Source organism: Triticum aestivum, chromosome 1A (assembly GCF_018294505.1).
Source record: "Triticum aestivum cultivar Chinese Spring chromosome 1A, IWGSC CS RefSeq v2.1, whole genome shotgun sequence".
NCBI classification, from domain to species: Eukaryota; Viridiplantae; Streptophyta; class Magnoliopsida; order Poales; family Poaceae; genus Triticum; species Triticum aestivum.
In genome coordinates this window covers 4,461,595-4,485,479 of record NC_057794.1, presented here as the reverse complement: position 1 = coordinate 4,485,479, position 23,885 = coordinate 4,461,595, and the positions used below count along the sequence as shown (strand labels likewise).

Sequence of the window (23,885 nt, the reverse complement as noted above, 5' to 3'; positions counted from 1 at the left end):
GTAGAATCAGCGGATCGAGTACCCACCTGAGCTTGGAATTTTTCTAGAGTTTGTGTGGTCAAGATGCTTCTTGCTTCTTGTACTATTGATTTGAATTCCACAATTGCAGCCACTGCCTCATTTTCCCACCCACAAGTACAGGATTTCCAACAAGACTTGTCTCAGCCGACACTGGCAGGTTAGGTGTCTCTGCAGCAAATTCAGCAGCTGAGACAATAGTCAGTCATAATAGACAATGGAAAATAGCCTGCAAACAACAGTCAGTCAGAATTTCGGCGGATGAGTACCCACTTGAGTTTGAAATTTTTCTTCAGTTTGTGTGGTCAAGAACTCAAGAGGCTGCTTGCTTGTACAATTGCTTTGAGTTCCACAAGTTGCAGACACTGCCTCATTTTCCGGGGGACTTCCAACAAGACTTGTTTCAGCTAGGTTAGGTGCCTGTCTACGTTCCTCTATGGGATTAATTGGCACCAACCTGAGCTTGGATTTTTTTTTCTTGCTTCAACTTGTGTGGTGAAGATGCTGCTTGGTTTGTACAAGCCTTGATTTCCACAAAAGATGCAGCTATTGTCGCGTGTTTCCTCAAATACATGACTTCCAGCACGACATGTGGTCCAAAAAAAGAGCTAATTGGCATCCAGCAGGCAAAGATGGCGACACTCATGACTTGAAGAGAAACAGGTTGCCCAGTACGAGCTGCCAAAGGTGTGTTCTGTTCACTCAGGACCTCATATAACACTATTTATCTATGAATAGTGTTGCAACGTCTACTGAATCACACATCCCCCAACCAAACACAACATGCAAACACTAGGCAGCAAAATGGGACCTTTGTTCTACCTCTGCATGGTGCTCATGCTGCCATGCCTCCTTCCACTGCAAGAAGCACATGCCGTGCGCCATGGAGGGATCTCTCTGAGGTCTCAACACATGGCCCTCCTCCACTGGAAAGCAACACTTGCAAGCCCACCGCTGCAGATGAGTTCTTGGCAGGAAAACACCAGCCCCTGCAACTGGACGGGCATCATGTGCACGGCTATTCCACATGGCCGCCGCATGCCCTGGGTGGTGACCAACATCTCCCTGCCAGATGCTGGCATCCATGGCCAGCTTGGTGAGCTCAACTTCTCAGCTCTTCCATTCCTCACATATATTGACCTTCATAACAATAGTCTCCATGGTGCACTACCCGCTAGTATCAGCTCCCTGTCTGCACTTTCGAAACTTACCCTTCAGCAGAACCAGTTCTCAGGGAAAATTCCTCATGAGATTGGTGACCTGCAAAGTCTCATGTTGCTTGCTCTCTCATTCAACAGACTCACGGGACATATCCCTGCGTCTCTGGGTAACCTAACAATGTTAACTGAACTTGTCATTCACCAAAACATGATATCAGGTCCCATTCCCGAGGACATTGGAAGGCTTGTCAACCTACAACTTCTGCAGCTAAGCAACAACACCATAAGCGGCATGATACCAAAAATCGTTGGAAATATGACCCAACTGAATGTTTTGGACCTGTATGGTAATCAACTTTCAGGGCCTATACCCCAAGAACTAGGCACGCTAGTCCATCTACGAAGTCTTGATCTTAGTTCAAATGATTTTTCAGGTCCAATTCCAATCTCCATAAGCAATCTCACTAAGATGAACCGACTTTTTCTCCATGAAAATCAAATCATAGGTCTAATACCACCAGAACTAGGCAACCTCGCCATGCTAAGCCAACTTGCTCTCTGCACAAATCAAATAACAGGTTCAATACCCCCAGAACTAGGGAATCTCACTATGCTCAATCTACTTGTTCTATATAGAAATCAAATTACAGGCCCAATACCTTTAGAATTGGGCCACTTGCTGAATCTCCAGGATTTAGAATTGGATGAGAACCAAATATCTGGCTCTATTCCTGGCAGCTTAGGAAATATAACCAAGCTAGTACGACTTGCCCTCGCTACAAATCAGATAAGCGGTTCCATCCCCCAGGAAATTGGCAATCTGATGAACCTAAAATATTTATCCTTGCCTCAGAACCAAATTATAGGTTCAATACCAAAAACTTTTGGGAAGTTGCAAAGTATCCAATCAATAAAACTCTTTGATAACAAATTATCAGGTGCTCTTCCTAAAGAATTAGGAGATCTCACCAACCTTGTTGAACTTGCAGTGTCTAACAACTCACTTTCAGGACCTTTACCCACAAATATATGTTCAGGTGGGAGACTTCAACATCTCACTGTTCATTATAATATGTTTAGTGGACCCATTCCAAGGAGTTTAAAGACATGTACGAGTTTGGTTAAAATTATCCTTCAGAAAACCCAACTAACAGGAGATATATCTCACGATTTCGGTGTGTATCCACAACTCATATGGATGATCTTGTCATCGACTAGACTCTCTGGGCAGATCCCACAAAGTTTAGGTGCATGTACCCAACTAACGGTACTACATCTCCAAAAAAATAACATCACTGGTTCCATACCTCCAATCCTTTCAAAATTGTCCAGACTAGAAGAACTAAGACTCGACTCTAATCATCTCAGTGGTGAGATTCCACCAGAAATCTACACTTTAGCAAACCTATATGGACTGAACTTGTCATCAAACCAACTATCTGGATCCATACCTACACAGATAGAAAAGCTTGGCAATCTAGGATACCTTGATATATCTATGAATAAACTGAGTGGATCAATACCTGAGGAACTAGGGACCATGAAACTACAGTCCTTGAAGATCAACAACAACAACTTCAGTGGGAGTTTGCCAGATGCGATTGGAAATTTAGCAGGCCTACAGACCATGTTAGATGTCAGCAACAATAATCTCAGTGGTGTGTTGCCGCAACAACTTGGGAAGTTGGAGATGCTAGAATTTCTGAATTTATCACATAATCAGTTTGGTGGCAGCATTCCATCCTCCTTCTCAAGCATGTTGAGCCTTTCAACACTCGATGTGTCGTACAATGACTTGGAAGGACCAGTACCAACAACACGGCTACTCCAAAATGCTTCAACAAGTTGGTTTCTTCACAATAAAGGTCTATGCGGTAACCTCTCTGGCTTGCCTCCTTGTTATTCAACTCCAGTAGCTGGTCACCATAAACGAAAGATACTTGGTTTGCTTTTGCCAATTCTTCTTGTTGTGGGTTTGAGCATTGTTGCTGCAGTTGTTGTCATAATAATGCTTAATCGTAACAAGAGAAAACCTCAAGAAAATGTTACTTCTCAAGGAAGGGACCTATTCTCTGTTTGGAATTTTGATGGAAGATTAGCATTTGACGACATTGTAAGGGCAACAGAGGACTTCGATGATAAGTACATCATTGGAACAGGAGGATACGGCAAAGTCTATAAGGCACGACTCCAAGACGGGCAGCTAGTTGCTGTAAAGAAGCTTTATCAGACTGAAGAAGAGTTGGATGACCAGAGAAGGTTTCACAGTGAAATGGAAATCTTATCACAGATCCGACAACGAAGTATTGTCAAAATGTATGGATTCTGCTCCCATCCAGCATATAAATTTCTTGTCTATGACTACATTCAGCAGGGAAGCCTGCACAGGACATTGGAAAATGAGGAACTAGCAACGGAACTAGATTGGCACAAGAGAATTGCTCTTGCAAATGATGTGGCTCAAGCAATATCTTATTTGCACCACGAATGCAGTCCACCTATAATCCATCGAGATATCACGAGCAACAACATCTTACTTGATACAACCTTCAAGGCTTTTGTCTCGGATTTCGGCACAGCAAGGATTCTTAAGCCCGATTCATCAAACTGGAGTGCACTTGCAGGAACGTATGGCTACATAGCTCCTGGTATGTACTAGTACTACTATAACCTTTCTTCTCATGTCAGAAGGACTCATCTGACGAATTCTAATGTTTTTATTTTGTGCAGAATTGTCGTACACATCTGTTGTGACAGAGAAATGCGATGTCTATAGCTTTGGAGTGGTTGTGCTAGAGCTAGTGATGGGGAAGCATCCAAGAGATCTATTAGATGTTACTTTCTCAAACGGAGAACAAGTCATACTGGTGAAAGATATCCTGGATCAACGACTGACAACACCAACAACAGAAGAGAATAGGTTATCTCTGCTCGTCAAGCTGGCCTTTTCTTGCTTGGAATCTTCTCCACAAGCAAGGCCAAGCATGCGGGAGGCATACCAAATGCTCATGGAGCGACCCTCCTCCAGTTCATGTTCTGTGCCTTTCAGCGCACTTACGTTACAACAAGTAAGGATGAGTTGATGACTCATTGTATGTCCATGTATTTGTAGCCACTCCCCTGATATAGTAAAAGATACCATCATGTGCCCGTGGTTTTTTCCCGCAAGGGTTTTCCACGTAAAAATTGGTGTCCCGTGTTCTTGATATTTCTTTGTTTACTCGCTTGCTGATTTCTGACAATGCACAAATATAATTTGTTTTGTGGGGTGCTTGTAAAATGTATGCAGTGTCTATGTTATATTTGTTTAGACATAATACCCACATACGACACGTTGTTTCTGCTGTTCTCTACATTCTACAAGGGTACTTGATATGATGTATTAATGTTTCTACATTTATCTACTAACTGGCGTGATATCAGCGGTCACGCTTTATTGTTCCCTAGGAATCAAGGTAAAATACCTTGGACCAAGCAGGAAAAATCACAATGATCAAGTGGTCGATGCGTAAACAGGAACAAATGAATGTAAACGAGCTGGGTGCGTAAAAAAGGAAAATTACCACAGTACTATGTAAAAGGACTTACGGAGGATTGTACGGCAGGAGTATGAAGTCCTGGTCCTTGTGATGGAGCATTGTATCCAGGAGTATGTAATCCTTGTCCCTAGGATGGAACAACAAATAATTTACTACTACACTTAAATTCAAGCATTAGTTGGCGAAATTGACATGGAACAAAGATACAACCTTCTTTTTCTTCATGCCTAATACAAGCTAAAAATTCAACTCAGCTAGTTGAATCACAGACATACTAAGAACAAGATGTACAATCGTATAGAGAATAGCTCCATTTACGATTGTTCAACGACTTGCAGTGGTATATGAGGAAAGATACAATGAATTTGTCCATGCACAAACAAAGCGCCAACCATGTACATCAAGATCAAACCTACACCATAGCTTGTTTTTGTTAATTTCAGATATGAATTGACGTGTGTGGCACTGCAGGCAGTCCTAGTTCATCTTCCCGCACAAGCAGAGGAAAGCAAGCACAGCAAATTAGTTTACTAGTTGGGACACAAGCATAGACGTTCACTGAAACTGAAATGAAGCAAAGTATGTGATGTGGTATGATAGGACCGATACAACGGTAATTGTTCCAAAAGCTCAGGATCAAATCCATCATATGGTACATGTTTGGCATTAAAGTGGTTTGCATGTCCTCCCGTGAGTTGTTTTTGCTGGTAATATCAAGCTAGGATAAGCTCAGTTGTTCACACCAACAATATAGGTACTTGACATGAAATTAAACCCGAAATACACAATTTTTAGGTTAGGAAATACTTCCATAATGATCGCACGTATCTAGCCTGTCATTTAGATCATGTGACGAGATAAAGAAGCCGTTTTACAACTTCACGCACAGTGATTGCATGGGAAATGGCATGAACCATCGATTTCTTTCTCAGGAAATCAACACCATAATCAACATAGCAGAAACTAGTCAGTCTTGCAATTGGCATACCTAACTACCTGCTGCCAGTTTTCCATGACTGCTGCATGACCACTTGGTGAAGCAGGTAAGTTAAGCTCAAAATCAAGATATGTTTTATTTGGTTAGAGGTACGATGGGACTGAATTTGATTTGAAGTCCATCAGCTTCCAAAGCATCGAGCTCTGCATTTTTCAACATATAAAATGAGCGCAGCAAACAAAGAACTGTCTTGTATGTACATTAATAAATAGTGCAGGGATTATGACAAAGTGCCAAAGAAACGTTTTAGGTAAAATCATGGACCTAAGAACTGATAAAAACTGAGAATTGCTGGATTGAATTCAACTACAGAATTTAAATTGATGGGTGGTTCCTGGCTGGTTACCACTGTAAGGGAAACTATTTGATTCAGTAACTTTAAGGTGATAATACCTGGTGTTTGAGTCATCTAAGAATAGCCAACTACAAATAAATTCCTCCTCATCAATGTCATCTGGGACATTGTAGCTTCTACCTAGAGTTCCTTGTATTTCACTGCTCACATCCATAACATCTATCGTCTCTGTTGAACATAACATTGTTCCATCCTCACGTGACAGAGTTCGGCACGTTCTGGGGATAAGCATTGCGCAGGAGTCCAACTAGATAGATTAGAATCTTCTCATATGGTTGTAACTCCCTTATCTCTTTCTCTCCAAGAATGTAATCTGAACAAACTTGTACGCTTCACCAGGAGGTCGCGACCTGGTTATTTTTAACACGCAGCCGTCGCCCAGGATGGGTACGACGTTCCTCCATATGGTATACAGAGCCTAACTCTTCCCATCTAGCCTTCCTCCTTCCACCGCAGCTTCCTGCCATGGCCTCATCCGCCGCCGCCTCCTCTCCCCTCTCCGGCCAGATCCCCGAGCGCCTTACCCGCACCAACTACGTCCTTTGGCGCACTCAGATCACGCTGCAGCTGAGAGGGGCTGGAGTTTTCGGGTACGTTGATGGAAGCATGGCGGAGCCGGCCGAGTTCGTCGTCAGCAAGGACAAGGATGGAAAGGAGGAAACCATCCCCAACCCGCTCCATGCCGTATGGTTCTGAGAGGATCAGCAGGTACTCGGTTATCTTCTAAGTAACCTATCCAAAGAGGTGCTAGTGCAGGTCACCTCCATCGCGCACGCACGCGAACTCTGGACGGCGCTGGCGAGCATGTTCTCATCAACGTCGCTATCCCGCGTCAACAACATCCGCGCCGCCCTCTCCAATGCGCAGAAAGGAACACAATCGGTGGCCACCTTCTTCGCGTATATGCGGGGACTCGCCGATGAGCTCGCTGCGGCTGGCAAGCCGTTGAGGGATGATGATGAGTTAATCTCTTATATCCTCAACGGGCTTGACATGGAGTACCAGCCATTGGTGTCCGCCCTTGACGCGCGCACCACTCCGGTCACCCTCGACGAGCTGTTCGGGCAGATGAGCAACTTCAACCAGCGGATGGCTCTTTTCCAGGGAGCGGGCGCGGCAGGCGGCTTCAAGTCGTCGGCAAACGTTGCCACTCGCGGCCGGGGCGGAGGCTCCCGCTACCGGGGTCCACCTCGGACCGGCAAGGGCCGGGGCAACGGGAACGGCAACGGCAACAACAGCGGCGCCAACAACACACGCGGCGGCCGGCCTTTCTCCTCCAACAACCGAGGCCGGCGCAACAACTCCTCCAACAACCGATCACGCCCTGATGCAATCAGGTGCCAAATCTGTGGCAAGCCGGGACACTCGGCGAAAGATTGTTGGTACCGTTTTGAAGAAGATGAAGATGATTCCTCCCAAGATGAGAAGGTGGCTGGAGCTGCTGATAGCTCCTACGGCATCGACACAAACTGGTACGTCGATAGCGGCGCCACAAACCACATCACCAGTGAGCTGGAGAAGGTGGCCATGCGCGATAAATACCGTGGCAAAGATCACATCCACACAGCAAGTGGAGAAGGTATGAAAATTAGTCATGTTGGTCACTCAATTATTAAAACCCCTCATCGGAAAATTCACCTTAGGAAAATTTTGCATGTCCCTAGTGCTTCAAAAAGCCTTCTTTCCGTTCATCGCATTGCCATTGACAATCATGTCTTTCTTGAGTTTCACCCTTACTTCTTTTTGATCAAGGATCAGGCAATGAAGAAGGTGCTATATCGAGGTAGATGCGTTCGTGGGCTTTGCCCTTTGATTCCGGAGATCCGAAGATTAAATAAACAAGTTTTTAGTGCCACCAAAGTGTCTTCAACACGATGGCACGATCGTTTAGGACATGCATCTTTTTCCTTAGTTGAGAGATTACTTAAGAAAAATAAGCTCCAGTATGTTGGAGAGCGTGATGTTGAGACAATTTGTGATTCTTGTCAAAGGGCTAAAAGCCATCAATTACCTTATCCAATTTCCACCAGTGTTTCTACCAAGCCTCTACAACTTGTTTTCTCTGATGTGTGGGGGCATGCCCCCTCCTCTGTTGGTAGACACACGTATTATGTGAGTTTCATAGATGACTATAGCAAGTTTTCATGGATATATCTCCTTAAGAAAAAAGATCGGATGTGTTTCAAGTTTTTCTGAATTTCCAAGCTCTTGTTGAGCGTCAATTTAATTGCAAAATTTTAGCTCTCCAATCTGATTGGGGAGGGGAGTACGAGAAGTTAAACTCGTTCTTTCAGAAAATTGGCATATCCCATCATGTGTCATGTCCTCACGCCCATCAACAGAATGGGTCTGCTGAATGCAAACACAGACACATAATTGAAGTCGGCCTAGCTCTCCTAGCCGGCGCCTCCATGGCCTTAAAATTCTGGGACGAGGCCTTTCTTGCTGCGGTACATATCATAAATATGCTCCCTACACTAGTGCAGAACCGGGCAATAGCACCGGTTCGTAAGGCCCTTTAGTGCCGGTTTAGGAACCGGCACTAAAGTTTCGGCACTAAAGCCCCCCCCCCTTTAGTACCGGTTCAGCACGAACTGGTGCTAAAGGGAAACCACGTGGCACGAGCCAGCTCCGGGGGCCGGGAGCCCTTTAGTACCGGTTGGTAACACCAACCGATACTAAAATGTTTGGGGGGGTTTTGATTTTATGATTTCTTTTTCATTTAATTTTGTGTTTTCCATTTTAATTCTTTTTCGTTTGCTGGTATTTTACGGTACTACACATTGTACACGTTAAACATTGTACACATTGCTGGTATAGAATTTCTAGTAGAACCAGTCATATATATATCATCATTGTCTCACAAACCATCATATTAATTTACATATACACACATGTATAGCTATATACAATTTCTCCTACATATGCATGTTGCCTTCGGAGCCAGTGGCATTAGCCTAATTGGTGCCTTCGGAGCACGATGACAATTGGAAGTGGTTCATGACCTGGTCGATGGGGCGGTAGCGGGTAATAGTATTTTCCCTTCGGATTTATGACCTGGTCGAGCAAAAATCCCGCTATTTCCTCTTGAAGTGCTTCTACGCGCTCTGTTTCTAGGAGCTTGTCCCGCACCTCTTTGAACTGTTAAGAAGGAGATCAATATGCATGTTTATTAGTTGTGTGACTAGATATCGATAATGGTGTAAAAATTGTGAATAGTGTTCTGACAAGCGTACCCATTCCTGTCTTTGAGATCTACTCCTTTCGGACGCCATCATGCGAATGTTCTCGCAAACGCAGAATGCACACAGATCAGTCCCCTGCGCCTGCTTCAGGGCCTTTATTACGAGAATGGAATTTAATTTGATCAGATAATAATTAATCAAGCATGATAATTAAAGAGATGGCAGCTAGCTAGCTAGCTAGTACTACTTAATTACTTACCTTGGGTCGAAACCATTTCAACTTTGGTTTCCATTCGCCTTCCGTGACGCTAATGAACCTTGCCCAAGCCCTGCCCGCCGACAAAAAAATGAATAAAGGGGTTATTAAATAGTTCATATCATGAAATAACAAACTAAATAGGCCGAGATATATAGTTAATAATGATTGAAATTACCCGTTGACTATCCCAAACAAGATGTTATAGTCACTATTTGCTTTGAGTAGCGAGTCCAGTATTTCAACTGTTCTGGCGTCAACTTTAATGATACACAAGATCCAGTGAAATCTGCATGCACACATGTTTGCATGTCTTAATTAAGCGGGCATATGTAAGCAAAAACATGTAGCTAGCTAGTAGGCAAAAACAGAGAATTTGTAGTACAAGAAAGTTTGACTCACTGGAAGTTGTAAGGAAGTAGTATATCTTCATTGTATTTGAGGCGCTTCAAGAACTCTAGCATGCTGTCCTCTACCTCTTTTTCATGATGCTTGTTTATTTTCCATGTGTATTCATTAATGGTGTTTGGGTCAATGAACCCAATGACATAGCGTCCACCTTTTCTCATTTCATACATCTTCATCCTACATAATACCACAGAAAATAATATAGTGAGGATAATTACACGTAATGATTGATCAAAAGGATCACTACAACTAGCTTGAGACTTAAATTACAGAAAGAAATCACTTACAGACAATAGCAACTGACGATAGATTTGTCGAGTGCGTCTTGATTGTATAACTGAAACAGTTCAGAATACTCAACGGCCACAGCTTTCTCATGGTAGTAATCATCCTTCTTGACATACACCATGAGGGACTCTCGATCGGATCTCTTGGTAATGTCCATGTACCATTGATGCAATTCATACATTCTCGTTGGGAGCTTCTTGACATCTTCTGGCTCGACCAAAGGTTGGCTCCGAACATATTTCCGTTTTATTTCCTCCTCTGTAATCACAGGCATGTCCTCGATCTCGAGGAGTTGTCCAACAGTGATCTTGAGTTCTTCAGCCTGCATTATATGCTGCTGGGTTATTACCACATCGCCCACCTCGGGAACGTAAACTGTTTGGCCACAATAATATTGGGCGCGCATACTGTCACGTGTTGTTGGCGGCACAACAAGCGGGGGGATCGATTGCGCCGCCTGTTTTCCCAGCTGGGCAACGGTTTTCCCGCATTTTTTGACAGCTGCTTGTTGTTTGCTCGAGCTCGAGCTCGCCTCCTTCTGTAGACGTTGTCGATGTAACTTCCTGATGTGGCGCTCATAGTCTGTGTCAACGGGCTTAGGAGCTGGTGCTTGAGCCATACGAATGAAGTGGTCAACTACTTCCACATGCACTTTCTCCCTTGGCGGCGGTGGCGGTTTTGGTCCAAAATGGGCGTCGACTTCTGCCCGCACTATGGCATTGGTTTGCTCCTTGGTCCTGTCGTAAGCCCTCACAGGAAGAGGAGTAGTGAGGTTTGGACCATATTTATATCGCTTGCCTTCGCCTGTACTTCCTGTACTATGACCTTGACTCGTACCGCTACGCACCATAGCTGCGGGGTGTCTCTTCTGCGATTGCTGAGGCGGCGGAGACGGCTGACGGGGCTGAGTTGGACGAGGAGGAGTGGCCTGAAGCTGTGCCGGACTTGGAGGAGGAGTGGCCTGAGGTTGTGCCGGAATTGGAGGAGGAGTGGACGTCTGACGCTGTGTCGGACTTGGAGGAGGAGTGGCCTGACACTTTGCCGGACTTGGAGGAGGAGGAGTGGCCTCACGCGTTGGTGGACTTGGAGCGGGAGTCTGCTGACTCGGTGGCGGACTTCGACGAGGAGTCGGGTGACGCGGTGTCGGTGGCCTTCGAAGGATGATGCAATCCTTTCTCCATAGGATGACATGATGTATGGCCTCTCCCAATGTGTGCTCGTCGTCACCTCCAGGAATGTCAAGCTATAGCTCTGAATATGGGTCCACCACCTCATCAACCAAGACACGAGCATAGCCCACTGGAATCGGGTTGCAATGGAAGGTTGCCTCGGGGGAATTTGAAAAAGCAACGACGTCCGCCACCTTCATGGATATGTTCTTCATTTTGAAGTGTAGCTCGCAGTTAGTGTTCTCCGTGATGTCATCCACGGGGTATCTATCCAGCACTGCGTCGCCCGGGGCGGAACCCACGCTGCTTCTCGGCATGGATGGGGCAGTGCTATCCAATGCTGGATCATCCGCTAGCTACTGCAGATGCTGAGACCCCCTTTGCTGGCTAAGTGAGTCGATCTGCTCCTGCTGCCGCTGGAATTTAACTGCCAATTCCGCTTGACTTGCTTCTAGGACTTGAAGGCATTCATAGTCCCGCTTCCTCTGCTCCTCCTCCATCTTCCTCTTCTTCTCCTCCGCAATCTTCTTTCTCGCATGGGTTCTGTAGTCGGTGTTCCAGTCCGAAAACCCCTCATACCACGGAATAGCGCCCTTGCCTCGTGTTCTTCCCGGGTGTTCAGGATTTCCCAGGGCACGCGTAAGCTCGTCGTTCTCTCTGTTGGGCTGGAACACCCCCGATCGAGCCTCTTCTATTGCAACAAGTAGCGCATCGTCGGCTCCGTTCAGACATGCCTTCGTCGAAACATTACATGTCTTCGGGTCCAACTCCCCCCCATGCGCATAGAACCAAGTCCTGCACCTGGGGGGCCAGCTCTTAGTAACTGGAGTGACACTTGCATCCTCCATCTCTTTCTCAGACTTATCCCACTTAGGCATTGCCACCGCGTAGCCACCTGGCCCCAGCTTATGGAACTTATCCTTTTTTTCGGCATTCTTCTTGTTTATTCTCGACCGTTCCTTAGCTAATTCTGAATCCTTGAATTTCACGAAATCGTCCCAATGAGCACTTTGATTATCTAGTATCCCCTCGAATACTAGAGTCTTCCTTCCTCCCTTGACGTACTTCTCCCACGTCGTTCTCTTGTGGTTCTTAAATGCAACCGCCATCTTCCTAAAAGCAGCGTCCTTGACTTTCTGCACATCTGCTTCTGTGAAATGATCTGGTAGGGTGAAATATTCCATGAGAGTATCCCAAAGCAATTTTTTTTATTCTCGTCGACAAAAGTAACATTTGGACGTGGCTTTGCTGGCTTTCTCCATTCTTGAAGGGAGATCGGGAGTTGGTCCTTCACAAGAACTCCGCACTGAAGAACGAACTTGTCCGCAATCTTCTTAGGCGCTAATGGTTCACCATTAGGTTTGAATGCCTCGATATTGTACTTTACGCCCTCCTTCAACTTTTTGTTCGGGCCTCATTTCGTCCTTTTGCCTGAAGATTTGCTCGATCCGGATGGCTGAAAGAAGAAAGATCGATTCGTTAATATATCTTCAACTCATTTAAAACATGCGATGATCACCAGATTCCTGCTTATATAAATATATATACCTCGCCGGTGTTTGTTGTTTCAGGATCAACATGTTCTTCGTCGTAGTTCATGACTTCATCTTCTCGGTCGTCGCGATCGAATATCATATCACCCTCTCCGGTGTTGTTTAGAAATTCGGAGCCGTCTAAATCTTCTTCATTCTGATCATCATCTGGCCCGCGTATGATATCGAACATGGTCTGTTCTCTCTCTCTGTCGGTATTGTCCGCCATAGCTTTTATTTAACTATGCCAAAAGAAATATAAAACAATTTAGTATAATCTCGAATAATAGATATAATCTCGAATACATCGTCTCGAATAATAGATATAATCTCGAATACATCATCTCGAATAATAGATATAATCTCGAATACATGGTCTCAAATAATAGATTTAATCTCGAATACATGGTCTCAAATAATAGATTTAATCTTGAATACATCGTCTCGAATAATATATAATATTGAATAGTACATCACTGGCTAGGCGGTGGACACCCAAAGAGAAGGAACCCTCACAGGATCATAGCTGAAGTGAGATCCCTGAAGAAATTGCCAGGTATTGGAGAACCTGCCGCCCTCTAACGCAACCATGTAGCGATGGACGTGCTCGTCCTCCTCCCTGACACGACGACGTACCACCTCCGGCGGGGCCGGCTCCCTCCGCACCGAAACTGGCCCACGCGAACGCCACCAAACGAGATCAGGGTCGACGACGGGTTCCTCATCAAGCGGCGCGCCCCTCCAGGCAGCACCTCCCAATGCCAGCCCGGCGGAGCCCAGTCCCGGACATGGGTCAGCTGGACGTCGTCGCGGACGTGTCGACGGCGAGGATGCGGGCCGGGCATCATCGACAACAAATACTAGCTATATGCCCGCAAAAAGTAACATTTTTTTAATGATTGGATTTTGATAACTAAAATTTCTAACATTTCTATATAACACTAATTATGCTATCATTGCATATGTCAAAATTCTATATGCTATTTCATACTAATTAAGCATCTAACACTAAAAATAGAAAACACAACTTTTATACATCCATTAAAAACTGAAAAACAACATTATATAAAAAAATTTCCATACTAATTAAACACTAATTATATCCATCTAACATGCATTCATACATATATACTAGTGAAAAAATAATAATCTAAAAAAATCTAAACTAATTAAACATACAAAATACGTATATACTAATATATACATGCATTAATTCATACATATGTACGTGTGTGTGTGTGTTCATCATGCTTGTGTGTGTGTGTGTGTATGGGCTCGGGGAGGGGCGGCGCTCATGGTGGCCGCCGGGGGCGAGGGAGAGGGGTTAGAGGGGGAGAGCTCACAGCGGGGAGACGGCGACGGCCGGGGGCGGCGACGGGCCGGGGCGTGACGCGGGGACGACGCGACGGGGACGGGCCCGGGGCGGCGACGGAGACGAGGGCGGCGACGGCGACGGCATCGATCGATCGGGGCGCGCGGACGGTGCTTCAATGGGAAACAGAGGAAGAAACAGAGGGAGAATGAAATTTTCGTAAGTGTTGTATATATAGAAGGCACCTTTAGTACCGGTTGGAGCCACCAACCGGTACTAAAGGGTGTGCGCTGTCAGGCGAGGGGCACAAAAGTTTAGTCCCACCTCGCTAGCCGAGGGGCACTCGCACCTGCTTATAAGCCCCGCCGTCGCTGCTGTCTCGAGCTCCTCTCTTAAGCAGGCCTTCTGGGCCTACCTCTTCTGCGATGCCCTGTTGGGCCTACTGGGCTAGCGGGCCTGCATCCTGGCCCAACTTGAATTTGGGTTTCTAGTCGTATGCAGGCCGTTGTGGCCCAGTAAGTGGGCTTTTTTTCTTATTTTTTTGCTTTATTTATTTTTGTGAATAACTTAACTTTGAAAATAGATTTTTCAGTGATTCTTTTTTCTTATGTTTAATATTAGTGTGTTTTATCATTATATTCAATTTGGTAATGCTTAGGTTATTTAAAAAATGAAATGCCTTTGTAACGGATGAGTTTTCATCCGAAACCCTGATACTTCGAAACAGATTGTCCATTTTGTACACGAAGTGCATCCAGTTTTTGCGGTAACCCTCTCTACTTTTTTGCACATGCTATGTGGGTGAAATTATGATACCATGCCAACTTTCATCTTTTTCTGAGTTCATTTGAAATGCTTTTCAATTTCAGGGTCATTTAGCTGAAAAAATCAGTAAATGCATGAAAGAATTTGCTTGCACATAAAATTTCTTCGCGTTTCAAATGCCAAAACACATAACTAGCTACCCTAACTATTACAGAGATTCCCTTCTGGGTGTGAAACACAGAAGAAAGTGATGATAGTTAAGCCGATCACATCCCAGATCTTTGGGTGTGAAACTTTTTCTTCGCGTGTGTCCCTTTGCGTCGTAGCCATGGAAAATCTTCATCATTTAACGGGATGCTCGGGTCAATATTCACTGTGAATGGAGCAATTTCATCAAACTTTTCATAATCTTCTGACATGTCTGTCTTGTCGTCCACTCCCACGATGTTTCTCTTCCCAGAAAGAACTATGTGCCACTTTGGCTCATCGTACGATGTATTCGCTTCCTTATCTTTTCTTTTTCTTGGCTTGGTAGACATGTCCTTCACATAGAAAACCTGTGCCACATCATTGGCTAGGACGAATGGTTCGTCTGCATACGCAAGATTGTTGAGATCCACTGTTGTCATTCCGTACTGCGGGTCTTCCGTTACCCCGCCTCGTGTCATATTAACCAATTTGCACCGAAACAAAGGGACCTTCAAACCACGTCGATAGTCAAGTTCCCATATGTCCTGTATATAACCATAATATGTTTCCTTTCCCGTCTTGGTTTCTGCATCAAAGCGGACACCACTGTTTTGGTTGGTGCTCTTCTTATCTTGGGCGATCGTGTAAAATGTATTACCATTTATCTCGTACCCTTTGAAAGTCATTATATTCGAAGATGGTAACTGGGACAGCAAGTACAGGTCATCTTCAATAGAGGTGTCATGCATGGTACGTGCTTGCAACCAGCTGGCGAAACTCCTGGTTTGTTCACGTGTAATCCAGTCATCAGACCGCTCCGGGTGTTTGGAGCGTAGCAAATTCTTGTGTTCATCCATATACGGAGCCACCAAGGCGGAATTCTGTAGAACTGTGTAGTGTGCTTCAGTGAGAGAATGTCCGTCCATACATATTATTTGTTCCCCTCCTAGCGTGCCTTTTCCATCCAGTCTGCCCTTATGCCGCGATTCAGGAACACCAATCGACTTAAGGTCAGGAATAAAGTCAATACAAAACTCAATGACCTCCTCATTTTGACGGCCCTTGGAGATGCTTCCTTCTGGCCTAGCACGGTTATGAACATATTTCTTTAGGACTTCCATGAACCTCTTAAAGGGGAACATATTGTGTAGAAATACAGGACCCAAAACGTTAATCTCTTCGCATAGGTGAACTAGGACGTGCGTCATGATGTTGAAGAAGGATGGTGGGAACACCAACTCGAAACTGACAAGACATTGCTCCAAATCATTCTGTAACCTTGGTATGATTTCTGGATCGATTACCTTCTAAGAGATTGCATTGAGAAATGCACATAGATTCACAATGGCTAATCGAACGTTTTCCGGTAGAAGCCCCCTCAATGCAACCGGAAGCAGTTGCGTCATAATCACGTGGCAGTCATGAGACTTTAGGTTCTGGAACTTTTTCTCTGCCATGTTTATTGTTACCTTTATATTCGACGAGAAGCCAGACGGTACCTTAATACTGAGCAGGCATTCAAAGAAGATTTCCTTCTCTTCTTTGGTAAGAGCGTAGCTTGCATGACCCTGATGTATGCCGTCTTTTCCGTGCATACGTTGCTGGTCCTCCCGTGCCTCAGGTGTATCTTTTGTTTTCCCATACACGCCCAAGAAGCCAAGCAGGGTCACACAAAGATTCTTCGTCACGTGAATCACATCGATTGCGGAGCGGACCTCGAGGTCTTTCCAATAGGGCAAGTCCCAAAATATAGATTTCTTCTTCCACATGGGTGCGCGTCCGTCAGCGTCATTCGGAACAGGTTGTCCACCAGGACCCTTTCCAAAGACCACCTTCAAATCCTTGACCATATCATGTACATCAGCACCAGTATGGTGGCGAGGCTTCGTCCGGTGATCCGCCTCACCTTTGAAATGCTTGCCTTTCTTTCTTACGGGATGCCTGCTCGGAAGAAATCGACGATGTCTCAGGTACACATTCTTATTAGCCAAATATATACTGTCGGTATCGTCCAAACAGTGCGTGCATGCGCGGTATCCCTTGTTTGTCTGTCCTGAAAGGTTACTGAGAGCAGGCCAATCATTTATGGTCACGAACAGCAACGCCTTTAGGTCTAATTCTTCCCCCATGTGCTCATCCCACGCACGTACACCTGTTCCATTCCACAGTTGTAAGAGTTCTTCAACTAATGGCCTTAGGTACACATCAATGTCGTTGCCGGGTTGCTTAGGGCCTTGGATGAGCACTGGCATCATAATGAAGTTCCGCTTCATGCACAACCAAGGAGGAAGGTTATACAAACATAGAGTCACAGGCCAGGTGCTATGGTTGCTGCTCTGCTCCCCAAAAGGATTAATGCCATCTGCGCTTAGACCAAACCATACGCTCCATGCGTCATCTGCAAACTCCTTCCCGTACTTTCTTTCGATTTTTATCCACTGCGACCCGTCAGTGGGTACTCTCAACTTTCCGTCTTTCTTACGGTCTTCTCTGTGCCATCGCATCGCCTTGGCATGCTCTTTGTTTTGGAACAAACGTTTCAACCATGGTATTATAGGAGCATACCACATCACCTTGGCAGGAATCTTCTTCTTGGGGCGCCGGCCCTCGACATCACCAGGGTCATCGCGGCTGATCTTATAACGCAATGCACCACATACCGGGCAAGCGTTCAAATCCTCGTACTCACCGCGGTAGAGGATGCAATCATTAGGTCATGCATGTATCTTCTGCACCTCTAACCCTAGAGGGCAGACAGCCTTCTTTGCTTCGTACGTACTCTCGGGCAATTCGTTGTCCTTTGGAAGCATATCCTTTATCATTACCAGCAACTTTCCAAATCCCTTGTCAGATACACCATTCTCTGCCTTCCATTGCAGCAATTCCAGTGTGGTGCCCAGCTTTTTCTTGTCACCTACGCAATTCGGGTACAACAATTTTTTGTGATCCTCTAACATGTGCTGCAACTTCTTCTTCTCCGAATCACTTGCGCAGTTTCTCTTTGCATCGGCAATGGCCCGACCTAGATCATCAACGGGCTCATCTGATGCCTCTTCTTCAGCTTCTTCCCGCATTGCCGGCTCAGCTTCTTCCCGCATTACCGGCTCAGCTTCTTCCCCCATTGTTGTATCATCGTATTTAGGGAACCCATGGCCAGGATAGCTGTTGTCGTCCTCTTCTTCTTCATTGTCTTCCATCATAACCCCTCTTTCTCCGTGCTTGGTCCAAACATTATAATGGGGCATGAAATCGGACTTAAACAGGTGGACCTGAATGGTTCTTGACGTAGAGTAATTGTGACCATTCTTACAGCAAGCACATGGACAAGGCATAAAACCATCCGCCCGCTTGTTTGCCTCAGCCGCAAGCAGAAAAGTATGCACGCCCTCAACGAACTGGGGAGAGTATCGGTCATCGTACATCCATTGCCGGCTCATCTTCATTACACAACACCGAATAGACCAAATTAATACAAGTTCATACAACACTTAAATGCAACAAACAAATAACTCTCTAGCTAAAGCATTTAAATGCAACAACAAATACGATCAAGATCACAACTAAGGTAACAATGGATCCAACAGCATAATGATACCAAGCCTCACTATCGATGGCATATTTTCTAATCTTTCTAATCTTCAAGCGCATTTTCTCCATCTTGATCTTGTGATCATCGACGACATCGGCAACATGCAACTCCAATTCCATCTTCTCCCCCTCAATTCTTTTCAATTTTTCTTTCAAGTACTTGTTTTCTCTTTCAACTAAATTTAACCTCTCAACAATAGGGTCGGTTAGAATTTCCGGTTCACATACCTCCTAGAAAAAATTGCATATAAATCAAATACTAGCACACACACACACACACACACACACACACACACACACACACACACACACACACACACACATATATATATATATATATATATATATATATATATCCTCCCAAATTACTAAACTCACAAATTAATCACTATATAAAGCATTGCAAGAGCATATCTAGCAATGAGAGATGAAAGGACAAAGTTGCTAACCTTTGTGATCATTTGAATGGATGGGAGCCTTCAAATCTTGACAAATTTTGGGAAAAATGTGTGATGAGATCGAGAGGAAGAGGGGAAGAACAGAGAGGAGAGGGGAAAGGGGAAGAACAGAGCGAGCTCGGGTGGACGAAGGGTTTATGTAGGACGACCTTTAGTACCGGTTCGTGCCAAGAACCGGTACTAAAGGGGCTGGAGGGGCCCCAGTCTGACAACATCCTGCCACCACCCTCATTAGTACCGGTTCGTGGCACGAACCGGTGCTAAAGGTTCGCCACGAACCGGTACTAATGAAAGCGGCCCGGCTAGCCGTTGGAACCGGCACTAATGCCGGCTCAAATACAAACCGGCACTAATGTGCTTCACGTTTGACCCTTTTTCTACTAGTGCTAGCCGTGTCATTAACTATGAAACTCCTATTGAGCATCTTCTTCACACAAAACCCAACCACAACCCTTTGTGTGTTTGGTTGCGCTTGCTGGCCCAATCTCCATCCATACAATGCTCGCAAGCTCATGTTTCGCTCTAAGCAATGCGCTTTTCTTGGCTATAGCGCCCAACACAAGGGTGTCAAGTGTCTTGATATCTCCACTGGTCGCGTTTATATTTCTCGCGACGTCGTTTTTGATGAGACCAAATTCTCTTTCTCTGAACTCCATCCAAATGCCGGTGCACTCCTTCGTAAAGAAATTCTTCTTCTACCATCTAGTCTTACCGGTATTTCTCATGGGGATAATGATTGTGGTGATCCAATATTGACTAATGTTTATAACCAAGTGCATGAGCTCTATGATGATGCAGATGAAAACAACGCAGAAAATGGTGCAGAACCCATCCAACATGGCAAAGAAAATATGCAAAATACGCCATATTTCATGTGTCCAGGGCTGGGGGACAGATCTTCCTCGGGATATGTTCCAATGCAGCCTGACAGCCGATCTTCCTCGGGATTGGAGTTGCATGGGAGCAGCGCTGCGCGGAATTCCGCGTCGCCCGACAGCCAACTCCGCGGCGGGCCAGCATCTGCCACCCGGCGCATTACGACGGGCCCGAGTGATCCACCCCGCCTCCACCACTCGGACGCCTCCGCGCGGCGGCCCGAGACTCGCTGGGCCACTGATGGGCCCCGCCACTACATGCGCCGCCAGCCGACTGATGGGGAGGCAGGCGTGTCTCCCGATGCAGATCCAGCCCCGTCCACTGGCGCGCCTTCCAGGGTCGATCCGGCCCCATCCGCTGGCGTGCGATCTGATGCTGTCGCGCCGGCTGTCTCCCGCGGCCCTGGATTGTCTGCGCCTGATTCCACCGCATCTCCCCCATCTCCAGCCCGTGTCGGTACAGAGGATCCGACTGGCTTGGTTGGCAGCGAGGCGGGGAATGCCACAGGATCCTCCTCGGATTCTGCTGCCGCTGACGCTGCAGCATCAGGATCTTCTGCACCAACACCTGTTGCTGCCCCACGGACACATCTTCAAAAAGGGGTAATAAAGCAAATTAATTACAAACAGTTGACAAAGTTCAGTCTAATGTGCTCCACAGATGAACCAAGTACTCTTAGCGAGGCACTCAGCGACAACAATTGGAAGGCAGCCATGGAAGAAGAATACATGGCACTCCTCAAAAATAAAACGTGGCATCTGGTTCCCCCACGGCATGGTAAAAATTTGATTGATTGCAAGTGGGTCTTTAGAATCAAAAAGAAGGCTGATGGAACCATTGATCTCTACAAAGCCAGACTAGTTGCAAAGGGTTTCAAACAACGGTATGGTATAGACTATGAGGATACTTTTAGTCCAGTTGTTAAAGCTGCAACTATTCGTCTTGTGCTCTCCATTGCTGTTTCCAGGGGATGGAGCCTTCGCCAGCTAGATGTCAAGAATGCGTTTCTTCATGGTGTTCTGGAAGAGGAAGTGTATATGAAACAACCTCCTGGTTTTGAAAACAAAAACAAACCGTTCCACGTGTGCAAGCTTGATAAAGCGTTATATGGACTCAAACAAGCCCCCAGGGCGTGGTACTCCAGGCTAAGTCACAAGTTGCAAACTCTTGGCTTTGTTCCTTCTAAGTCTGACACATCCTTGTTTATTTACAATAAGCTGAAAACATCCGTATTTGTTCTTATATACGTTGATGATATTATTGTCACAAGCTCATCTGATGAGGCTATATCAGGACTGTTGAAGGATTTAAATGCTGAGTTTGCTCTCAAGGATCTAGGTGACTTGCATTTTTTCCTAGGGATTGAAGTTAAGAAACAAGGGAACAGTCTTCATTTATCTCAGCAAAAATATGCTACTGATCTGGTGAGAAGAGCTGGGCTACATGGGTGTAAATCTTCATCAACACCATTGTCCAGCATAGAAAAATTGTCACTTACAGAAGGAGAGCCCTTGGGTCAAGATGACAGTACCAGGTACAGGAGTCTGGTAGGTGCACTTCAGCATTTGACCTTGACAAGACCTGATCTCTCATTTGTAGTAAACAAGGTTTGTCAGTTTCTTCATGCACCCACTACAACTCATTGGACTGCTGCAAAACGCATAGTGAGATATGTAAAAGATACAGTCAATCTTGGTCTCACATTCCACAAGTCCTCATCTACACTTGTTAGTGCTTTCTCTGATTCAGATTGGGCAGGATGCTTAGATGACAGACGATCCACTGGTGGTTTTGCTGTATTTCTTGGTCCAAATCTAGTATCATGGTGTGCAAAGAAACAAGCCACTGTATCAAGATCAAGTACTGAGGCTGAGTACAAAGCTTTGGCCAATGCCACAGCTGAGATTATTTGGGTCCAGTCCATGTTGCGAGAGCTTGGTGTAAAGGTCACTCAAGCCCCATGTTTATGGTGTGATAACCTTGGTGCTACCTATTTATCTGCTAACCATGTTTTTCATGCAAGGACAAAACACATTGAGATTGATTTCCACTTTGTCAGAGAACGAGTTGCAAGCAAACAGCTGGAAATTTGTTTCATTCATTCTCGTGATCAGGTTGCAGATGGATTCACCAAAGCTTTGCCCATACGAAACTTTGAAGAGTTTAAGCGTAATCTCAACTTGACCAAGTTGTGATTATGGGAGGGTGTTGAACGTAACATTGTTCCATCCTCACGTGACAGAGTTCGGCACGTTCTGGAGATAAGCATTGCGCAGGAGTCCAACTAGATAGATTAGAATCTTCTCATATGGTTGTAACTCCCTTATCTCTTTCTCTCCAAGAATGTAATCTGAACAAACTTGTACGCTTCACCAGGAGGTCGCGACCTGGTTATTTTTAACACACAGCCGTCGCCCAGGATTGGTACGACGTTCCTCCATAGTCTCGTCTTGCATGCTCTGCGGATTATGAAAGCAGGTACGGATTCATATGTAATTCAAACAAAATAAGCTGAAGATCTTGAAAACATGAACAATGATGCTGCACACGTCTATATTTTCAATCCTGACAGTCTTCATCATCCCTTTCAGTTCTTTATTGGCAGCTTTCATTGCAGTCATCTGTTAAATGAAAAACAATTCAACATAAGTTTGGGTGCCAGAATAAGAATCTGTCATGAACTAGATAGGAAACTAAGGCAACATACAGTGTGTTGAGCATCTTTAATTCTGTCTGATGTGAAAGCGAGTTGGTACGGGATGTCACGTTGACCTTCATACCTGTAGGGAAAGCATGTGGAGTATAAAGATTGGAGCACTAGAATAATAGCCTACTGCCACAGGAGGAATGATTAAATGATACAGGGTAATCAGTGCCCTTTAACTAATAGCATTTCCATTTCTGTCTTGTCCATGTCAAGAAGTTGCTAGTGTTTGAAATCAGCAGGTTCTATAACGAGTAACATTGTAGATAAGAACGTAATCTTTTATCTATATATAAGGAGGTTTTTAAACTACACAAAAATGACCTATTATTGTAAAGAAGGAAAACAGAATCTGAAAGTGTATGAGAGCACATCAACCAGATTCGGGATTCAGCTATACCTTCTCGGACAGCCTTTTAGACGCTGACTTGTCATTTGTCAACATTGATGGATGGAAGCGTGGACCGGCGAGCGACTGCCAAGAGTGGAGAAGATGACATTGCTGCAGCGCGTTGTGGACATTTCATCGAACATGTGGTGCGCGAGGGCTGATCTTTATGGCCTTGGTCGCCTCTCTCCTCCGATTCCTCGTCCTGCCCCTGAAATCGGTGCTCAAGCTACCAAAATCAACAGTTTTCTTCATCCGTGGCAGCAATCAACGGAAGTTGTAGGATTTAGTAGAAGGAGAGAGCACTAGGCGGCGGAAACGCAACACCTACTGACCTGAGGCTATGAGCACTGGGGGTCGAGGGGACACCGCAGTCGCTCGCCGGCGGGGACGGAGGTCGCGATCGGCCGTCACGGCGGTGCAACTTGGCAGCGACGGCCTCGATGCTCAATACAGGCTCTTTTTCTTTCCCGCGGGCGTGAGGCTTTTTTCTTCACTTATGCTTATATTCCAAAAATGCACTAAAATGTACAACTAGATATGTAGATATATAGAAAAAAATCATCCATTCCAAAATAAGTAGTTTCTAAAGAATGTTCAACGTGTAATATAAAAATGTTTCAGAGAATGTCAAAAATTCTGTTCTCAGAGTTTTAAAAAATGTTTGTACAATTCAGTAAAATGTTCGCGAGTTAAAA

General features: G+C 45.2%; 1 protein-coding gene and 1 pseudogene across 1 annotated transcript; one reads left to right on the top strand and one right to left on the bottom strand.

The window, feature by feature from the left end:
• Nucleotides 1–822: 822 nt before the first annotated feature.
• On the top strand, nt 823–4,261 carry LOC123071392 (MDIS1-interacting receptor like kinase 2). Its single transcript, XM_044494937.1, has 5 exons — nt 823–1,972; nt 2,045–2,355; nt 2,638–3,043; nt 3,095–3,826; nt 3,909–4,261. The coding sequence occupies exons 1-5, from the start codon at nt 823–825 to the stop codon at nt 4,259–4,261; spliced, it is 2,952 nt and encodes a 983-aa protein (XP_044350872.1).
• An 895-nt stretch (nt 4,262–5,156) lies between these two features.
• Nucleotides 5,157–23,693, bottom strand: LOC123071385 (vacuolar protein sorting-associated protein 60.1-like; annotated as a pseudogene).
• Nucleotides 23,694–23,885: the final 192 nt, after the last annotated feature.

Bases quoted from the DNA above. Each gene is read 5' to 3' on its own strand.
- LOC123071392 (XM_044494937.1), top strand. From the start codon at position 823: ATGGGACCTTTGTTCTACCTCTGCATGGTGCTCATGCTGCCATGCCTC. The intron at 2,356-2,637 runs GTGTATCCACAA...ATACCTACACAG, and splicing joins ATATATCTCACGATTTCGGT to ATAGAAAAGCTTGGCAATCT. The intron at 3,044-3,094 runs GTCTATGCGGTA...CAACTCCAGTAG, and splicing joins TTGGTTTCTTCACAATAAAG to CTGGTCACCATAAACGAAAG.